The sequence below is a fragment of the Cordyceps militaris genome (genome assembly GCF_000225605.1).
Source record: "Cordyceps militaris CM01 unplaced genomic scaffold CCM_S00007, whole genome shotgun sequence".
In the NCBI taxonomy this organism is placed as follows: domain Eukaryota; kingdom Fungi; phylum Ascomycota; class Sordariomycetes; order Hypocreales; family Cordycipitaceae; genus Cordyceps; species Cordyceps militaris.
In genome coordinates, this window is record NW_006271975.1 from 946770 (window position 1) to 964809 (window position 18040).

General features: G+C 55.1%; 5 protein-coding genes across 5 annotated transcripts; 3 read left to right on the forward strand and 2 right to left on the reverse strand.

Annotated features, from left to right (window-relative positions):
• Positions 1–4221: 4221 nt before the first annotated feature.
• Positions 4222–9981, forward strand: CCM_08521 (low temperature essential 1; the record flags this gene model as incomplete). The annotated part of the gene is made up of 2 exons (XM_006673659.1): positions 4222–4940; positions 5106–9981. The coding sequence occupies 2 exons, from the start codon at positions 4222–4224 to the stop codon at positions 9979–9981; spliced, it is 5595 nt and encodes a 1864-aa protein (XP_006673722.1).
• Positions 9982–11426: 1445 nt separating this feature from the next.
• Positions 11427–12463, reverse strand: CCM_08522 (40S ribosomal protein S0; the record flags this gene model as incomplete). Its single annotated transcript, XM_006673660.1, has 3 exons — positions 11427–11692; positions 11783–12231; positions 12294–12463. 3 exons carry the CDS (start codon positions 12461–12463, stop codon positions 11427–11429), a joined length of 885 nt encoding a protein of 294 aa, XP_006673723.1.
• Positions 12464–12817: 354 nt separating this feature from the next.
• Positions 12818–13863, forward strand: CCM_08523 (ribosomal protein S15; the record flags this gene model as incomplete). Its single annotated transcript, XM_006673661.1, has 2 exons — positions 12818–12863; positions 12911–13863. 2 exons carry the CDS (start codon positions 12818–12820, stop codon positions 13861–13863), a joined length of 999 nt encoding a protein of 332 aa, XP_006673724.1.
• A 251-nt stretch (positions 13864–14114) lies between these two features.
• CCM_08524 (vacuolar ATP synthase subunit d) lies at positions 14115–15369 on the reverse strand (the record flags this gene model as incomplete). The annotated part of the gene is made up of 4 exons (XM_006673662.1): positions 14115–14201; positions 14263–15149; positions 15200–15288; positions 15338–15369. 4 exons carry the CDS (start codon positions 15367–15369, stop codon positions 14115–14117), a joined length of 1095 nt encoding a protein of 364 aa, XP_006673725.1.
• Positions 15370–15797: 428 nt separating this feature from the next.
• Positions 15798–17728, forward strand: CCM_08525 (nucleolar protein NOP58; the record flags this gene model as incomplete). Its single annotated transcript, XM_006673663.1, has 3 exons — positions 15798–15832; positions 15915–16004; positions 16063–17728. 3 exons carry the CDS (start codon positions 15798–15800, stop codon positions 17726–17728), a joined length of 1791 nt encoding a protein of 596 aa, XP_006673726.1.
• Positions 17729–18040: the final 312 nt, after the last annotated feature.

Below are 18040 nucleotides of genomic sequence, written 5' to 3' on the forward strand. Positions count from 1 at the left end.
TCGGCTAATTGGTTTGGGACTTGATTCCGATTCCCGTTCTCGGCTTTAGTTGAACAAGAAGGCTGTTGTGCTGGTGCGAGGTTGGCAGGCAGTCGCAAGCCCAACTTTGACTGCTTTGTCCCGAGGAATGGCGGGGTAAACGTTGGAAAAAATACGGCACACCAAGCCAGGAAAAGAACGACTGAATGAACAAAGGAAAACTGCAAGCGGGGGAGGGGAGGGGGGGCTGCTCGTGCCATCGACCCATCGCGAGCCGTACCAGTGTTAGCTACCTAGTTAACACCAGATGACCGATTCTCCCTTTATTTTGCTTTTTCTCTCTGCCCTTCTTCTCGCCCTCCGTGTCTTTTTTGTCCCCTCAAGGCTGGCTGATGCAGCGTCGACGAACGGTCTCGCTCTTTGGGCTATTTTAGCCTCTTCGGATGGCGGGGCCGTTTAGACACCAAGTCCCACCTTGTCCACCCCGCTAAAATGCTGGGCCTCCAGCACAACTCTTGATATTGGTAGATAACCAATAAATTCATAACTCCCCTGGTCCGTAAATGTCATGTATTTACTCTTTGTCATAGTGCCAGTGCACTATGACCCACTGCATCTCTGGTCGACGGCATTCTTCACCGTCACGTCACCATCCTGTCGGGTCAGCATACCATTTGTATCCGTAGACTTGATTCAATCCCACAGCATTCAAATCACTCAACAACACACTCTTGTATTTCTACCAAAAACGGCAGAACTATGTTTTACTTCACTAGCTAGCCTCGGTAATCCGTACTAGGTAGTTATGCATTGATCTCGTGACCAATATCGAACACATAGGTAGTCACCTGTAATACATACGTCATACTCTGCACCTCGTAGTACAAGCAAAACCCCTGCTGGTCTGTATAACCACCGCAAACTATTGAAGCCCGGAAAGACCTTTCCGGTCCCCAGCAAATCATCTCTGTGTAATTCATCTCAAACCAGAAGTATCTAATGAGACTTGTCTATTCACATCCATGCAGATGCATATGGCACCCCGAGGGAGGCATTAAATCAGCCTAAACGGACCGGCCCGCCTCCTAACCAATCGGACGAATACAAATTAGAGGAGGGAACGAAGTACTTAGAAGAGGGGCCCATACGTCTCTCGGTGCTTGCATCAGCTGCCTGCCTTGCCAATTAATTCGCAGAAACCCTGTTCTTTCGCGCCTGATAGAGTTGCAAGTGTTGCAAGTTTCAAGTCAAAATGGACACCGCTGCATTGTAAGTATTACAGCTCAACGCATTCTGGGGGGTAACACCTGACTAGTTAATTTTTCTTTCAGATCTCTGGACACTGATAGCTTGTGCTTGATGGGAGTTCTTTCGTTCCTGATGCCGGATAACATTCCCCAAGACTTGTTCGAACCTAGTGACGATAAAAACTTTCCTGAAGATCTCAAGTTCTGCTCAGATGGGTTCAGGTGAGTCTTACCCATTCTTATATCCGCGCTCTCTTCTCATGCAGCGACTAGTCTTGCGGCGGTTCTACGGAAACTGCTCACTGTAGCACTCATCAAGCGAGACAGAGACACGCGCACCATTACGATCCACAGAATGGTTCAGACACAGCTGAAGCAATACCTCAGTCAACACGATCGCCAGCGAAGCTTTAATAATACTGTCATGCTGCTCTACAAGGCCTTCCCTACCGAGGACCTTTCCACGGGTCAGCTTTACGATCGATGGACACTATGTAATCAATATCTTCAACACGTGTTGAACCTTGGGGGCTGCTTTTCTGAAGAGATCAAGAGATCTCAGAAGTTTCAAGCCCCTTGAGTTCTGCTATCTGCTTTCATCTTGCCAAAGGTGCCCCCCCTCCCCTCGCGTGATTGCGTTCGATTGCTGAAATTGATTGGACAGGTATCTTTCTGAAATCAATGAAATGACAGAAGTTGAGCGTCTCTGCGAAATCAATCTCAGAGCGCTGGATAAGCTGGAAGATGGGCCGAAGAAGGACGACTTGAAGGCGTCGATACTCAGCCACCAGGCACAAGCCGCCGAGAGCCTTGGCGACCCGATTAGGGCAATTGAACTGAACAAAAAAGTCTATGACATTCGGCTTAGTGAGCAGCCGCCTATAAAAGTCTTACTCTGTTACACTGCCAACAATCTTGGCTATTGCCATAACACTGCCAACTTGCATGCGGACTCGGAAAAATGGTTCGAAAAGTCTGGAGAATGGTGGGAGACAATGCGCAAGGCAGATGAGGAAACTCGCGATCGACCTGCTCGGCATCTCCAAAATCATGCCCGTTGCTTGGTGTACCTTGGCAAGTACGACCAAGCTAAACATATGTTCGAGATTTCGGTAGACAGACTGAAGACTGAGAAGCCACTAAATTGGGCAATGCTCGGATAGTATGATGAACAGTCCTTACGAGTACACGTTCTTTCACTAACAACAATCTTCAATTAGTGCCTTTTTTGGGTTAGCGACAATGAACCGGCGCCAACGAGACTTCGAAGCTGCAGAGGCGCACTACATCGAGGCTCAAAGCGCTTGGCTCAAGGGCGATCAGATGCGGGCTCACCCTTTCTTTGCTGGATGCCTGCACAAAGTTGGAGTTTGCTGTCTGGACCAGGGTAAAATTGAAGCAGCAATGTGAGTAGCCTGGCCCTTGATCTGCCCCCTCGATCCGGGAGGAAACGTCGCGACACGGCGGCTTAGACTGACGCGGGGCTGTAGCAAACATTTGCGAGACTCGTTGGAGATGACGAAAGTCCGCAGACTCGACAGGCCTGTCGAACATGCCCGCACTCTGTTCAAACTTTCCGAAGCTGTACTGCAGGACAGCATGAACGATAGTCAAGCCGAAGCGCTGACTCTTCGGGAAAAGGCAGAAAGTATACTTAAAGGGGCAAAGCCTGGCGTAACTCGCTGCGATACCGACGACGCCTATAACAATTTTATACCAATCTTTTGGAGATAGTTTAACACTTATGATCACCTATGGGCTACCAAGACGATGAGGCTCATACTCGAGCGTCTTGTCGAATGGTGGCACCAAGGTGATTTGCGGCGCTTGGACAGTCATTGATACCTGCGACTCGCAAAATAAAAAGTGGTGTGAGGGGCGCTGCCTCCTCCCTCCCCCCGATTTGGCCCACCTCTTCCAGCCACGGTGTCGGTCAAGCGGCGGCCACGGGCTGTGGTCCACGGGATGCTCCCACGCCCGTTTTTGCTTCTTATTTTGTTTCGTCGCGAATCGGGAAATGCGGATACAGTGCGCGAAGCCCATCCACGTCTGGTGATGTAATTGAGTATCTGGTCAGTCTCTCTGACGGCCATTGTCGTATTCTAATCCCCCCCCGCCCTCTGCCCCGCCAAGTGCACTGACTTGTTCCCGGCCACCTCCTTTGCATCTACATAGTTACAGACACAAGCACGGCCGAATGGACACTGGATACGTATGTAGGTAGTGTGTACGTGTACAAAATGCATAGACATTCCCGCCTCTTTTCATGCACCTACGCGTCCATGCCATGATGGAGATGCCGCTTCCCTTCCTCTTTTGTACCTTTGTCCATCGCCAACAGCCATGCAGCCAGCCATCCCGGACTCGCCCGCTCCCAACGACAGGGTTTCGTGTAATGCGCAACCGTCTTGGCGTCAACTTGCGCAACCAACACTACGCGCAAAAGCATTGGTGCTAGCAGGGGTCTTTTGGGAGAAGAGAATGATAATATCCTGGTCAGAGGGAAATACTGGTAATCATGAAAGACGAAAAAAAAAGGAACCTGGTTGTGCACAGTGCTGCCTTGCCCACCCCCAGCCAGCTGCCAGCTGCCAGCTGCCAGCCCGCCTGCTGGGACCGCCACCACTTTAGTTACCTACCTACCTAGGTATGTATGTACCTAGGTACCTACCTTAGGTTAGTAGGTTAGTACTTAGCTTGCTCCCACACAAGTATGCCAGTTCAACGGTCAACCAACGTTTGTGTCTGACCTCCTCGTCTTCGTCCTTTCTTCTTGCTTGCCATCTCTCTCGTGCCTGGCCTCTCCAACTTTCCGATTTCTCTCTTCTTTCAGCGACAACTCTTCCTGCGACATCTCGACCATCTGTGAGCTGCTCTGCCCGGCGCCGCGACTATCCTGAGCTGCTCTGTCCTCCCCAGCCAACCTGCCTTGGCAGCCAAAAAAAGCTCTCCCACCCATCCGCCGTCGACTGCAACCACCTTTGCTCTGCCTTGTATGTGGGAGCCTCGTCTGTCCTCCAATCCACTAGTTACCACCACCACCACCACAAACCTCGTCTGCACATCACCAACAAGACTCGACCAGCTTCTCTTATTCCCGTCGCCATATTCTCTAGAAGCGCGTCACCTCCACCACCAACCCAATAAAGCTAATGCGCACGCTCAGCAGCTGTCACATCGATCCCACCTGACACTCACCATACACACCCCCGACCCTGTACGCAAACCGCCGCCTCCTCCGCCTGCGACGACCTCTTCACCTCAACACACGGTCTACCGTCGAGACTCTGCGCTCGGCGGAGCCGCTGTCCCTCGCTTCTTCTTCTTCCTCCTGCCAGCTCCAGTCCTCTCGCGCGACCAGCCGCCCCCATCGGTCATGACAGCCCCCAACAAGTCCTCCAAGAGGTCATTGCCCAGGGCTGCCACGTCTCCTCTCCTCATATCCGTCTCGTCCTCCTCAGCTGCCACCGCAACCTCATCCTCCGCAAAGCCTACCGCGCACAGGCTCCTCCGCAAACCCTCTGTCAGCAAGCAACCTCTCGTCCCCCTCACCGAGGCCCGCCACTACCACCACGGTCCATCTGCCTCGCGCGCAACCGCAAGGGACACTGAACCCGAAAAGTTGGATGCCACCTGCGACAACCCTTCCGCGGCCCGTGACGGACGCCAGTTTGCCGTTGCCAATGTGGGAAACAATGGGCGCATCTACCTAAGGTACGTGAAGCATGCTATCCCGGCGAATCCTGCAAACGTAGCTTTCTTGTTCTGCCCAGCGGGTCGCCCGTCACAGACCTACACGGGGATGCCCCTTCTAGTTTGCAAACAATTGCCCCAAAATTCAACTTCGACCGCTAATGCCGGCTCTTGCGCCAATCACAGACCCTCGGTCCGTCGAAATCATTCCATATCGCGCCCCCAACAGTCCTATAACCTGCCGGCTTCCCCTCCACAGTCCTTTGAGGCACCGCCAGTTTCCTTCAACCAAGGTCGCATCCCCATTAGGCCACCCGATGCCCATCCCGCACCATGGGTTAACGCACTGCAAGACTCACCCGCCAGCGGGAGCTTGGCCAGTCTCCCTGGCTCGCGTGCCGCCAGCCAACGCGGCCGTCACCGTCGCGCTCTGTCTGACAGCACCATCCACGAACTAACCGCTCCCAAGACGGCCGATTCCGCTGCCGTCTTGGCTGCGCCAAAGATCTCCATCGACGACGCCCGCCCCCGCACCATGGACAATCTCGCCGCTGCTACGCCGCTCCTCGACATCAACATTCCCAACTGGCGCCTCGGCACCCCTCAATTTACCGTTCGCGGCACCGCCCTCATCCGTGGCTCGTCTTACGCCCCAACAGAGGATTTGCGCTCAAGCTCTGCTTCCATGCTCAACACGCTACCCCGCAGTCACCGACCTACCGCAGAGTTTACATATAATAAACCGACAGGAGTCTTTCTTACACCGGGGGATGTCACTGCGCATGCTATCCCAAGGAGCCCAGGCCGTCCACCTTCGTCTTTGAGGCTACGCGATATGCGATCCACCCAGCTATCTACTGATATCAACATCGAACCCGACATGTTTACCGACCTCACCTTTCGTCCTGCCTGCGACGACCGCCGGCTCGTTCGCTATACTCCCTCCACCGGCGCTGTTGCGGCCGCCACACCGCCGCGGCTTGTTGCCGAAATCACATCGCCAAGCTTCCTCGATTATGAGCTGATATCCGACTTTTTTCTAACCTATCGATCTTTTCTCGACTCACTCAGTCTTTTGCACATGTTGTTTGCGAGAATGCGCTGGGCTTTGGCGCGCAAAGATGAAGTCGGCATGATTGTTCGCGTCCGCACTTTCGTCGCCACTCGACATTGGATCCTCAACTATTTTACCGACGATTTTCTCCTCAACTACGACCTTCGAAAGCACTTTTGCGACTCCCTCAACGCCGTAGTCAACGATCTTTCCGACAATGTGCAGACTAGGACTGTGCAGCTCAGAGTCATTGCCGAACTGAAAAAGTGCTGGCGCAGGGTTTGCGCACACTACTGGGATGGCCCAGACTTTGACGACGCACTCGGCGTCGAAACTACTGTCGTACCTGGCGGCATTGCCGGCCATCGCGATCCCACCCTGACCCCGTCATATTGGCAAACTGTGGGAGGCCAGCCGCCACTCTCCCCGTCTATGCTCAACCATCATGGTCCCGACGTTGGCTTTTCCACCGACCCAAACAAGACTCCCAAGATTGGCGACTTCATCGTCTTCGGTGATCGACCTCTGACCCCAGAAAATATTGCTATTGACCTGGCACGTGCGCAAACATCGCCTCGCAGCATAGATAGCGCAGATGTCGTCTCTTGCCCGTTCCCGGGCAAGGCTCTGAAGACCACGCAATCTCATGCCAACCAATGGGCTGCTCATCCTCACCCAGTGCCGGCGACAGCCCAACCGCCACAGTTTGGGGTGGCATCTGTCCCTTCCCGAGCCTTCGCTAACAAGAAGGCCCGCCATGGACATTCGCACAAGCGTAGCAACAGTGTCAATGACTCGCTCGGTTCCAATGAGGTCGACCCCCCCACTCTTCTGCCACCTGCTGGCAGTCTCGTTCGCGGCAACATTCTGCCTCCCGGTCAAGCCTTTGTCGACACTTCTGCACAAGACTGTGGCGGCATGGCTCATCGCCAGACGACTATTTTCACGCCCCCGTCTCGACGCGTGTTTAAGGAGAAGCCATTCCACGGTGCCATGTCTGGGATCGGCATGAAGAAGCTTCTCGCCAGCGTGAGGCGCGCACTGAGCGCTCGCGGACAGGTCACTGCCCCCACGCAGGCCAACCTGACACGCATCTCGCCGGTCGGACCGCGTCATGTGGCCTCGAGCCGACTACCTGGTACAGCTGTCGTTCCTCAGGAAGAAGCGCAGCACCACGGTGGTCGCCCCGCAGTCCGCATAGATCTTTTAGGCGCGGAAGTGGCCGAGGACTTCAAAAAGGCAGTGCGCGAAGAGCAGGCAGAGGTTGCTGTTTCCGTGCCTGCTGGTCCCCTGTCTGCTCCTTTGCCGCAGGAGGCAGGTCTTGGCTTCCGGTTCGATAGCCTGCCTTCCATCCGGCATCACCGTCCGACTAGCGATATGGGCATCACCACGGGCAGCCAGTCTATTGTCATTTTTGACGACACTGTTCCCTTTGAAATGCCGCGTGGCAGGATGCTCCAGCATGCCGACGGACATTCTGTCGAGACTCTCACTGACTCGTACATGCCTGCCACCTCTGATCCTACCCCGCCAAATACACCTCCCAACGTCAATCGTGGCACTCGTCGATCTTCGTATCTCATCCACCCGCGATCGCTACGAAACCCCGACGTCCTGCCCCCTTTTATTCCCGACCTCGCAACCCTTCAGCAGGAAGATGGCTCTCAAACATCAGAAGTCATTGGTAGACCTTCCTTTGCTTCATCTCGTCCAGGTCGACGCTACCCACCTCTCAGCGGTTCCACGTTTCGAATGCACAGACGCACCCGCTCCTCCAAGGCACATCAATCTTTCAAGCCAATGCCGCGCCGTCGCCACAGCTCCGTCAGTAGCGGCCTAGTGCCCCCATCTACCGTTCTCAGCTTGGATGCCGAAACGCTGTCCGATATTTATATGGGCGATTCGCTAGTCCCAGTCCCGGAGCCTCTACATGTGCTTCGCCGCCGCCCTGGTGGTGATTTGCGAGCCGCTACGAGTGCTCGTGAGCTCGATAACAAGCTTCTAAGAAGGTCACAATCTGTCGGGTCCCTCGTCACCTACTCGGAGTCTGTTCGCAGCATGAGCTTTTTCGGAGAGGCCCCCGATTCTAACTTTGACGATGCCGAGTCCGATTATGGCGACTACCACGTAGAGCGCCAAGAAGTCTTTTCAGTTGGTCAACTGACGAAGCAGCAACCTAAGCAGGCACCGAATCTCTCACTCTTAAGCACGCATTCGTCCTCTAAGCCACAAGCACGACCTTCCTTCGAGGCCGAGGCCCAACGACTCGCCCAGATCCCAGACGACGAGGACGACGGCGGCATTGAATCGGCTCTGCTCAAGCTAGAAGGGAAGTTCAACCGGGGCTCCAAGGGTAGCACAGCACAGGCAGACAGTGAAGAAATTGACATTGAGAAGCTGGGTCGTGCCCTTCAGTTTCTCGGCGGCGTGCCAGCGGGCAGCACAGTCAGCAGACGCCACCAAGTGTCCAAATCGAATGCGTCGAGCATGGGTCCTGGCACAACGGAGGATCTTTCTGTCCCACGAAGCGATGTCACGGGGGTTCGCTCATTCCTTTCGGAAGCATCCATGGACTCGTACAATTTGATTCCGTTATTAGACAGAGGGCTGACCGAGGATGGTGGCAGCGAACGAACCAGTAGGGGTTGGGTTGAAAAGTCTGTTCTTCGTGATTCGGAAGACCTCACCACGATTGCCAGCAGCGAACTGCCCAAGACTTCGGTACTATACGATGGTGAGTCTGTGGATAGGCAGGCCACAGCTGGCGATCCAGAGTACGATGTGGTGGAAAAGACGGATAGCATGGATAGAATCATGGCTGGCGACACGCAGCCTGTACCACGCGAGCATCAATCGTTTCTTGAAGATGAAAGCTACGCCAACTCTGATATCTCTTCTGAGATGTCGATGTCGACGCGAGAACCGACGCCAGCACAGACAACTGACAGATTTCTTCGCCCCAGTGGTAAACTACCACCGCATCCTTTAGGCGCGGCCATCACCGACTCCATGCTGCAGCCCATTTCACCTCCTCTTTCTACCCCTCGACAGCAAGCATCGCCTACTTTCCACTCTGCCAAGGCCATGTATGCATCCCGTCCGCTCCCCCATACACCCGATGCCACGCCGACGGCGCCGTTTACGCAGACGCTCCCCGGCTTGCAGTCGTCGCCCGCGGCCCTCCACACACCTCGCAGTGCAGCATCAGGCGAGGCCAATACCAACAAGTTCTCCGTGCACCTGCCCTTTATCCTCGCCTTTGACTCGGACATTCTTGCGCAGCAATTCACGCTAATTGAAAAGGACGCGCTCAACGAGATTGACTGGAAGGAGCTCATTGAGATGAATTGGAAAAACGCCGCTAGCAGCGGCGCGCGCTCATGGGTCGACTTTTTGCGGCACAGCGACGCGCACGGCGTCGAGGTGGTGATTGCGCGCTTCAACATCATGGTCAAGTGGGCCATTTCCGAGGTTGTCCTGACGCAGCACGTTGAGGAGCGGGCACGGTGCCTCATCAAGATGATTCACGTGGCGGCGCACTGCCGACGCTACCGCAACTTTGCGACGCTGGCGCAGCTGACGATTGCGCTGTCGAGTAATGACGTGACGCGGCTCACGCGCACCTGGGCGCTGGTTCCCGCACACGACTTGCGCACGCTAGCCGAGCTCGAGGCGCTGGTGACGCCGACGCGCAACTTTTGGCAGCTCCGCGCCGAGATGGAGGTGGGCACGGATACAGGCTGCATCCCGTTTGTGGGCATCTACACGCACGACTTGCTGTACAATGCCCAGCGGCCGGCCGAGGTGGTGGTGGACGAGGGCGGCGGCCGGCTGGTCAACTTTGAGCGCTGCCGCGTGGCGGCGGCCGTGGTCAAGGTGCTCTTGCGATTGCTCGAGTCGAGCACGCGCTACGATTTTCGGCCTATCGAGGGCATCACGGAGCGGTGTCTATGGGTAGGCGCGCTGAGCGATGAGGAGATTCGGGGCCATTCAGAGGCGCTCGAGTAGTGATACAACAACACACCAGTTTACCCGGCGTTCTTTTTACTTGACTTTTGGAAGCTGCAAACCAGAGCTTTCAATCTCGAAGCATGCTACAAAGCGAAAACACTTTCATCTTACGACTACACAAAGCAAGCACGCATCCCTTTCTTTTCTTTTCTTTTCTTTGAGTCGATTCGACTTGATTATTCAAGCGAAGCATGTATGTATGCATTCGTTAGCCTCGGGCATTTTCTTGCATTCTTTACTATCTTGGAGTCGGCCATCACCACCACAGCGCGGTTTTCTTTTTGACAATTACTTGTTTTTATTTGTTAATATGTCGCTACAGCCTTGCGGTTCTCATGAGTTTTTTGTTTATACAGTCGTTTGAGGAGAAAGGTTTAAGACGGTCTCTCCTCTGTTCTTTCTTCTTGGGTTGTATACACCGATGCGCAAACACTCGTTGGGAAAGTGAACTAGACTTTTTTTTTGTTTACTTGTTTACTTGTTTCGGGGTTGGTAGGATTTTACTTTTGAATGGTGGCTGTTTTTGGAGAGGAGAGGGCTTGCTCGGCTGGAGGGGGAACATGGGGATGGCTAGAGGTGAATGGAATGAGTTGGGAGGCTTGCTTTTTGATATACCCTGTGGTCTTTTGTTGCGACGAGATGGCCTACGTTTTTGGCAATTGATTGAAGTACATTTTCAACGTCATCTTGCTCTTCAACCTGCGTGATGTATACGTAGACAGGTCAATATCAAGCCCACCACGTAACGATGACACGTCTTTTGAGCAGCTCATAGCTTGCATTGACACACGCGGGAGGGACATGACAATGAACAATGAATGGCATATGAAAAGAACCGACTTTTATTGCAAGATTAAAAAAGAAGACACGCAGCCCGGGCGGGGACGACGATCAAGTCAGTCCCCTAACGCCGGCAGTACAGGGCTTTCCCTCTCCCCCCTACAGCGAAATCGACTTTTGTAAATAAAATAAAAACAGCGAGCACCACAAAGGAAATGAATCTTTCAAGTTGCGAACCAGTGAATGAAGAAAACAAAGTCGACAACCGCCGGGTGGACGAGTATCTTTCCCTCATTAGTACCAGCACAGCGTGTAACCACAAAAGACTGCATCTCTTCTTCCCAATCCCTGGCCACTTTCAAGAAAAGCGACACGCACAACAAAAGTCTTTCGTAGCTCATTTCAAAACTTAATTTTTTTCCACTCCTTTTCTTCTCCCATGGTTTTTGTAGTTCGCCATATTCCCTTTGTCGGGCTTCAGCTCCTTTTTTTTTTTTTTTCAAAAAGCAGCTTTGCATTTTTGCCAAAATCTCAGTAGACAAGTGGCACAGCAAGATGCAAGTCTACCAAGAGTCGACGGCACCCCCGTCATAGGACGACAACGGGACGCCGCCGTCAGCCGGCAAAGCAGCGTCGGCAACCGCCAGGGCATCCTGCGTTTCCTACCACTGGGAGTCCTTGGTGGCGGCATCGGCAGCCCACTCGGTGGAAGCGCCGGGGGCACCCCACTCCTCGCCGGGAGCACCGGCACCGTCCCAGCCGGCGGCACCAGTGGCGGCACCAGGGGCGTTGGAGAAGCCGGCGGCGCCGGCGGCGTCCCAGTCACCGGGAGCGGACTGGAAGCCGGACTCGATGGCGGCAGGGCCGTCCTCCTCGGCGGCCTTTTCTTCCTCGGCCTTGTCCTCAGCCTCGGCTTCAGGGTCGCGGTCTTGTTGATCGGCCTGTTAGCTTTTTCTTGTGTCTTGACCTCATCCATAGGGGATGGGGGCGGGGGCAAGGCAATTGGGGAGTTACGTACAGAAGTAAAGATCGGGCATGACGTCCCAGGCAGTCTCGCGCGAGTAAATGGTGCCGCGGAGGCGGAGGACCTCACGGGCGAGCAGCCACCAGACGGTGCCGATGGCGTGGCGACCCTTGTTGTTGGTGGGGATGGCAACGTCGACGTACTCGGTGGGGGAGTCGGTGTCGCAGAGGGCAATGACGGGGATGTTGACGTACGAGGCCTCCTTGATGGCCTGGGCGTCGGTGCGGGGGTCCGTCACGATGATGAGGCGCGGCTCCTTGAACGAGCGGGTGATGTAGTTGGTGAAGCTACCGGGGGTGAAGCGGCCGGCGATGGGGGTGGCGCCCGTGTGCGCGGCGAACTTGAGGACGGCGCGCTGGCCGTAGGGACGCGCGGAGACGACGCAAATGTCGGCGGGGTTGTCGATGCCGACGATGATGCGGGCGGCGAGGACAATCTTCTCCCTGTTTTTCGCGCCCTCCAATTAGTCGCCCATTCGGCGCTCGGAGCGTCCATCAAAACATACCAGGTCTTGCCAACGTTGAGGACGTTGACACCGTCCACACGGGTCTTCCACAGGTACGGCTCCATGTGCACCTGCAAGTTCTTGCTACCCAGGTGAGACTGGGCAGCCAGGAGCATCTCAATGTCCTGGCTGGTGGCGTTGAAAACGGACGGCAGGTTGCTGGGGGCCATCTTGACGGGTTTTGTCTGTTGTTCTGTGGTGGGAAGGGGGGGAAAGGAAAAGTGAGGGTCAGGAAAAAGTTCGCGACAATGCAAAACCGCACACACACATAGCCCACCAAAAATCAATTTCGCAGTCAAAAGTGTGTGCAAGAGCCCTGGTGGCGCTAATCCATTCAGGGCTAGCTTGCTCTGCAAAGCGAAAACGTCCAAAAGTGGTTTGACAATGCACGTGATATAAAGGCTAGACCTGTTTTGGATCGTGTGGGGCAAAACCTCCTGGTTGTCGCCAGTGTTGGGAAATTTCAAAGTCGATGCTGGGGAGAGAGACAGCTTCAACGACAGATACCCGCAACGTCCGCCACAATGCCGCCCAGATTAGAAGCGCTACAGCGTCTAGGCACGATTAACCGTAAGTCTACATCGCAATTGATGCTGCTTTTCCCCATTCCAGTCCAGAAACGGCGCGCCTCGACGGCCGTATGGGGTGGTCACAAGCACGAGCACTTGCTGAACTCCTCCCAGTCTGCCTACGACCAGCCACGAACACCCCCCGGGTAGCGCTGCTACCGCTCATCCAGACGGCCAACCTCTCGCAGCGCGAGCGCAAGCGCAAGGCCAAGCAGGACCCCTACCGGTGGGCGCAGGCCCAGCAGCGCAAAAACGCCAACCTCAAGCGCCGCGGGGAGCTGCAAGCCGAGCGCGACGCCCTCCTCGGCGACCCAATCTGGGGCCACAAGACGCCGTTCCTCGAATCGCTGGAGACGGCCGCCGAGCCCAAGACGACCACCGCCCCGGATGGTACCACCACCACGACCGAGACGCCGCGCAGCCACTTCCTCACCGACGCGGAGATGAACGAGGTCACGCAGCACGCGCACGCGCTGACCAAGCCCGTCGTGGGCGCAATCAGCGCGCAGCTCGGCGACGCGCCCGGCGAGGCCGAGGCGCAGACGCTGCACGACCGGCGGCACGAGCGCGCCGTCGAGGCGCTGCACCGCATCACGGCCCTGCAGAATGGCAGCCGCAAGGATCGCTACCACTTCAACGTGCGGCGCGTGGTGAACGAGTTTGGCCGCCACCAGACGGATGGCGTGGTGGCGCCCAAGCCGCTGCCCATCAACCCGAGCACCGTCGAGATGCCAGAGCGGGCAGGCCCGGACACGGGCTCGTCCGAGGTGCAGATTGCCATCCTGACGGCCAAGATTCGCAACCTGGCCGAAGCGCTGTCGGTGAACCGTGGCTACAAGGATATCCACAACAAGCGCAATCTCCGGCTGATGCTGCACAAGCGGCAGAAGCTCCTGCGGTACATGGAGCGGAAGGAAAAGGGCAGCGGTCGCTGGACAAACATGATTGAGAAGCTGGGCCTCACGCCGGCCATGTGGAAGGGCCAGATTGAGCTGCGATAATTGACACGATAGAATAGGGGAAGCGGGTATAATAGGAGGAGCGGAAGCATCTGTAGCATAACCTCACTTCCTACATGTACAATATGAGGCCACAAGAGCGTCAGTATAAAGCCATTGTTTTAACAAGTACTATAAAGCCCTTTCTCTCTGCGAAACGTGCTTCGTCTAACAGATTTCCGTCGACACATTAAAGCCTGGCGACGGCGCTATACTACAATGATGCTCAAAACAAAACAATTCCCAACCCGCGTTTAGGAGAAGACGCTGATAAAGTTTCCGATGCGGTCCTTTTGGTTTTGTGCTATGCACTCGGCAATCCATGTAATGTTTCGGATTTCCTGTTTCGTGTTAGTATATCGTACATGAATGAGAGTGGGTGGAGGAAGTGATGAAGCTTACCTGCTCTCGTAGCTTGACCCAGCCGTAGACAATGGCGTATGTGAATTGTCTTGTAAAGGCATTCTTGGAAATTTCCATTTCCTTTTGGTAGAACAAATCTTCGAGGCTCTTGCCATCGGTGCTACCGCCGCCCATATTGCCGGCGCCGGAGCTCCCGCCTACCGACACGGCATCGAAAAAGGTCTTGTAGTCGTGGACGCCATCCACAGCCAAGCGCACACCCTCGGCATCGTCAGCGCGGGAGAGCATCAGGGTACCTTCGGGGTACAGTTTGCCGAAGCTGGGGTAGAGCTTATTGCGGTCGGCCTTAGACAGCTCAGTGCCAAACGAGTTGAGCGTAATGTTGATGGCGCGGCGGTCCGCCTCAAACTCGAGCATCTCGGACATGACCTCAGCGGTGGGAGTGCCGGCCATGTCGGGATGCGAGTTGACAAATTGGTGAAAGTCTTCGAGGTAGTTCTTGTACAGGGTGTTGCGGATAATTTCAATGTTGAGCTCGTCGAGGTCCTGGTGGCTCAGGCTGCCCTTGAAGTACTGGGCCAGGGGCGTTTCGATCAGAACGCTGTTGTAAAGCTCTTCAATGTTGGTGGCGACGCAGAGGACGGGCATCGTCTCGAACCAGCCGAGGGGGTGACACCGGTCCAGCAGTTCGCGCGTGTCGCGCTCGTGCAGCGTGCCGGTGATGAGGAGCGCCACGTTGTCAATCATGTAGCCGTACGTAACGTAGTCCATGAATTTGGCGAGCGAGCCGACGGCATTGGCCCGGACATAGCGAAACTCGGAGATGAGTTTGTCGGTCGTCTTGGCAGCGAGGCTCGAGGTTGAGGGATTCGGAGGCAGAGAGGCCAGGAAGTCGCCATAGGCCGGACCGAGCTGGAGCTTGAGATCTATCGATGATCAGCATTTTTCTAACATTATATTGAGCCGAATAACCCACCATCGATCGTTTCGCATTGTGTCAAGTTGTTGTAGGCTGGCGTGGTGAGGAGGCCATTGCGATAACCGCGGACAATACCCTCGAGGTAGCTGCAGCGAGTTAGCTACGTGCGGCGACAGCATTTATTCTCAGACGCACCCGTTGTTGGCGTTGAAGAAGAGACCCTCCATTGTGACCGGCAGCTATTTCAGAATGCGCTCGAAGGGCAAATGTCGGCAGAACAGATATTAGGCTGGAATTGCAGGTATGAAACTAGCTCGAGCGATGCCATCCGGTTGCCTCCAGCACTGACGACAAGAGTGGTCGAGGCTCGCCGGCCACTGACGGCTGGCGGCTCAACGTGAGTGGCCAGTTGGTGGGCGCCAACTTGCGAACTTAAATCCGGAGAAACTAAAGCGCCGAATTCCGCGCTAGCCCACTTCTGCCACCCAAGTTGACACCAAATTTTTTGGTCTTGCTGAACGAGCTTGTCAAAAAAATTTCCCAACCTATTTACACCACGACTTGCGCGCGCCCATTGATCGCCATTGCGCACCGCAAGAGAGACTGACAACCACAAAGTCTTGCACAAGTGTAGCAGGGAGTATACTTATTCGCAATGTCTCTCTTTGTTCTGGCTGAGACGCCAGCAGGGTGAGAATTTTCCGTTTGCCTGGGACACCTGTATGGGGGTTCTTTTTTTGCCAGTCACTAACAGTTTTTTTTTTTTTTGCAGCTACGGCCTGTTCAAGTCTGCGGACAAAAAACTCTTCAAGAATGACGACCTCGCTGCCGAACTCGGTCGCCCCGAGAAGCTGGTGGAAATGTAGGAAGCGCTCAAAAAACATGTGTCGAGATATTGTGGTACTAATGACATCTTGCAGGCTCAAGTTGAAAAGGTTTGTCAAGTTTGAGAGCGCCGCTATGGCTCTCGAAGAGGCCTCTTCACTCAAGGAGGGCAAGATCCCGGAACTGCTGGCTTCGATCCTCGAGGATCTCAGGTCCGAGAAGAAGGCCTCCATCGCCGTCGCCGACATCAAGCTCGGTACCGCCATCTCCAACCTCCCCGACCTAAACATCACCCCCGTCGCTGGCTCAAACACGATGGATGTCTTCCGTGGCATCCGCGAGCACCTCCCTTCGCTCATTCCTGGTCTCGCTCAGGAGAACATTGACCGCATGTCTCTCGGTCTCTCCCACTCGATGTCCCGCCATAAGCTCAAGTTCTCTGCCAACAAGATTGACTCCATGATCGTCCAAGCCATCAAGCTGCTCGACGACATGGACAAGGAGCTCAACGTCTATGCTATGCGTACCAAGGAATGGTACGGCTGGCACTTCCCCGAGATGGCCAAGATTCTTGGCGATAACCTGGCCTACGCCCGCATCGTCCTCAAGGTCGGCATGCGTGAAAACATCTCATCGTCTGACCTGTCCGATATTCTCCCCGAGGAGATGGAGGCTGCTATCAAGGCTGCTTCCGAGATTAGCATGGGTACTGAGATTACTGAGGAGGATCTGCACAACATTCAGCTTCTTGCCGACCAGGTCCTCGTTTACACCACTTACCGTGCAGAACTCTCTTCCTACCTGGAGAATCGTATGCGTGCCATTGCTCCCAACCTGACGGCCCTTCTTGGCTACCTCGTTGGTGCCCGCCTCGTCGCTCACGCTGGCTCTCTCCTCAGCCTCGCAAAGGCGCCCGGTTCCACCATTCAGATTCTCGGTGCCGAGAAGGCTCTGTTCCGTGCGCTCAAGACTAAGCACGACACGCCCAAGTATGGTCTCATCTACCACTCTTCCCTCATCGGTCAGGCCACCGGCCGCAACAAGGGTAAGATTGCCCGTATGCTGGCTGCCAAGACTGCCCTTGGTCTACGTGTGGATGCTCTCGGCGACTACGACGAGGACGATGATGACCGGGCTTCTCTCGGTCTGGGCAGCCGACTCAAGCTCGAGAACCACCTTCGCAAGCTCGAGGGCCGCCCTGTGCTGCCCAAGGGGACGAACGTTGGCCCCTCTGGTGAGATCATGGCCCCTGGCCAGTTCACGCTAAAGGAGACCCGCCGCTACAACGTCGATGCCGACGGTGTTGAGGACGAAACCGAGATTGCCACCAACGGTGACTCCAAGAAGAGCAAAAAGGACAAGAAGGAGAAGAAGGAAAAGAAGGATAAGAAGAAGAAGCAAATTGAGGTTGTCGAGGAAGATGAGGAGATGAACGATGCTGATAGCGACGATGAGGACGCCTCCACACCCAAAATTCCTAAGCTGTCAAGCTCCGAGTACGAGCGCCTGGCTGACTTGGCGGGCCTTTCCGTCAAGAAGTTCCAGCGCAAGTACGAGCGCGGCGACATCCACGTCGAGGATGGCAAGCCCCGCGTCTTCTCCAAGAAGGAGATGAAGAAGCTCCGCAAGGAAGCCACCGCCACGCCGACCAAGGCCTCTGCGGACGAAGGCAAGAAGAAGAAGCGCAAGCACGACTCGGACGACGAGGACGAGCCCGAGCCGAAGAAGGAGAAGAAGCACAAGAAGAAGAAGCAGGCTTAGAAGGCCTTGGGCAAGGTAGAGGGCAAGGGGAAGCACGAGCAACCCGCTGCCCAACGCCCGCTTGGCAAGTCGAACAAGCGTCGCAAAGTATCAAGCTCGACGCGCGTCTGACTTGCCTTGTTGTTTCTTTCCATGCTGGCGTCTGCCACTTTGAGAACGGGGATATCCCTCTTTGTGCTTATTATGCGGGGTTTTTTAACAGTTGGGTTGGGCATATATTTCCTTTGCTGCCAAATATCGGTTGGCCGGCGTTTGAGGTTGACCTTTTCTTGTTTTTGTTTTTTAAACTGAATGTACCAAGTTTTTTTGTCT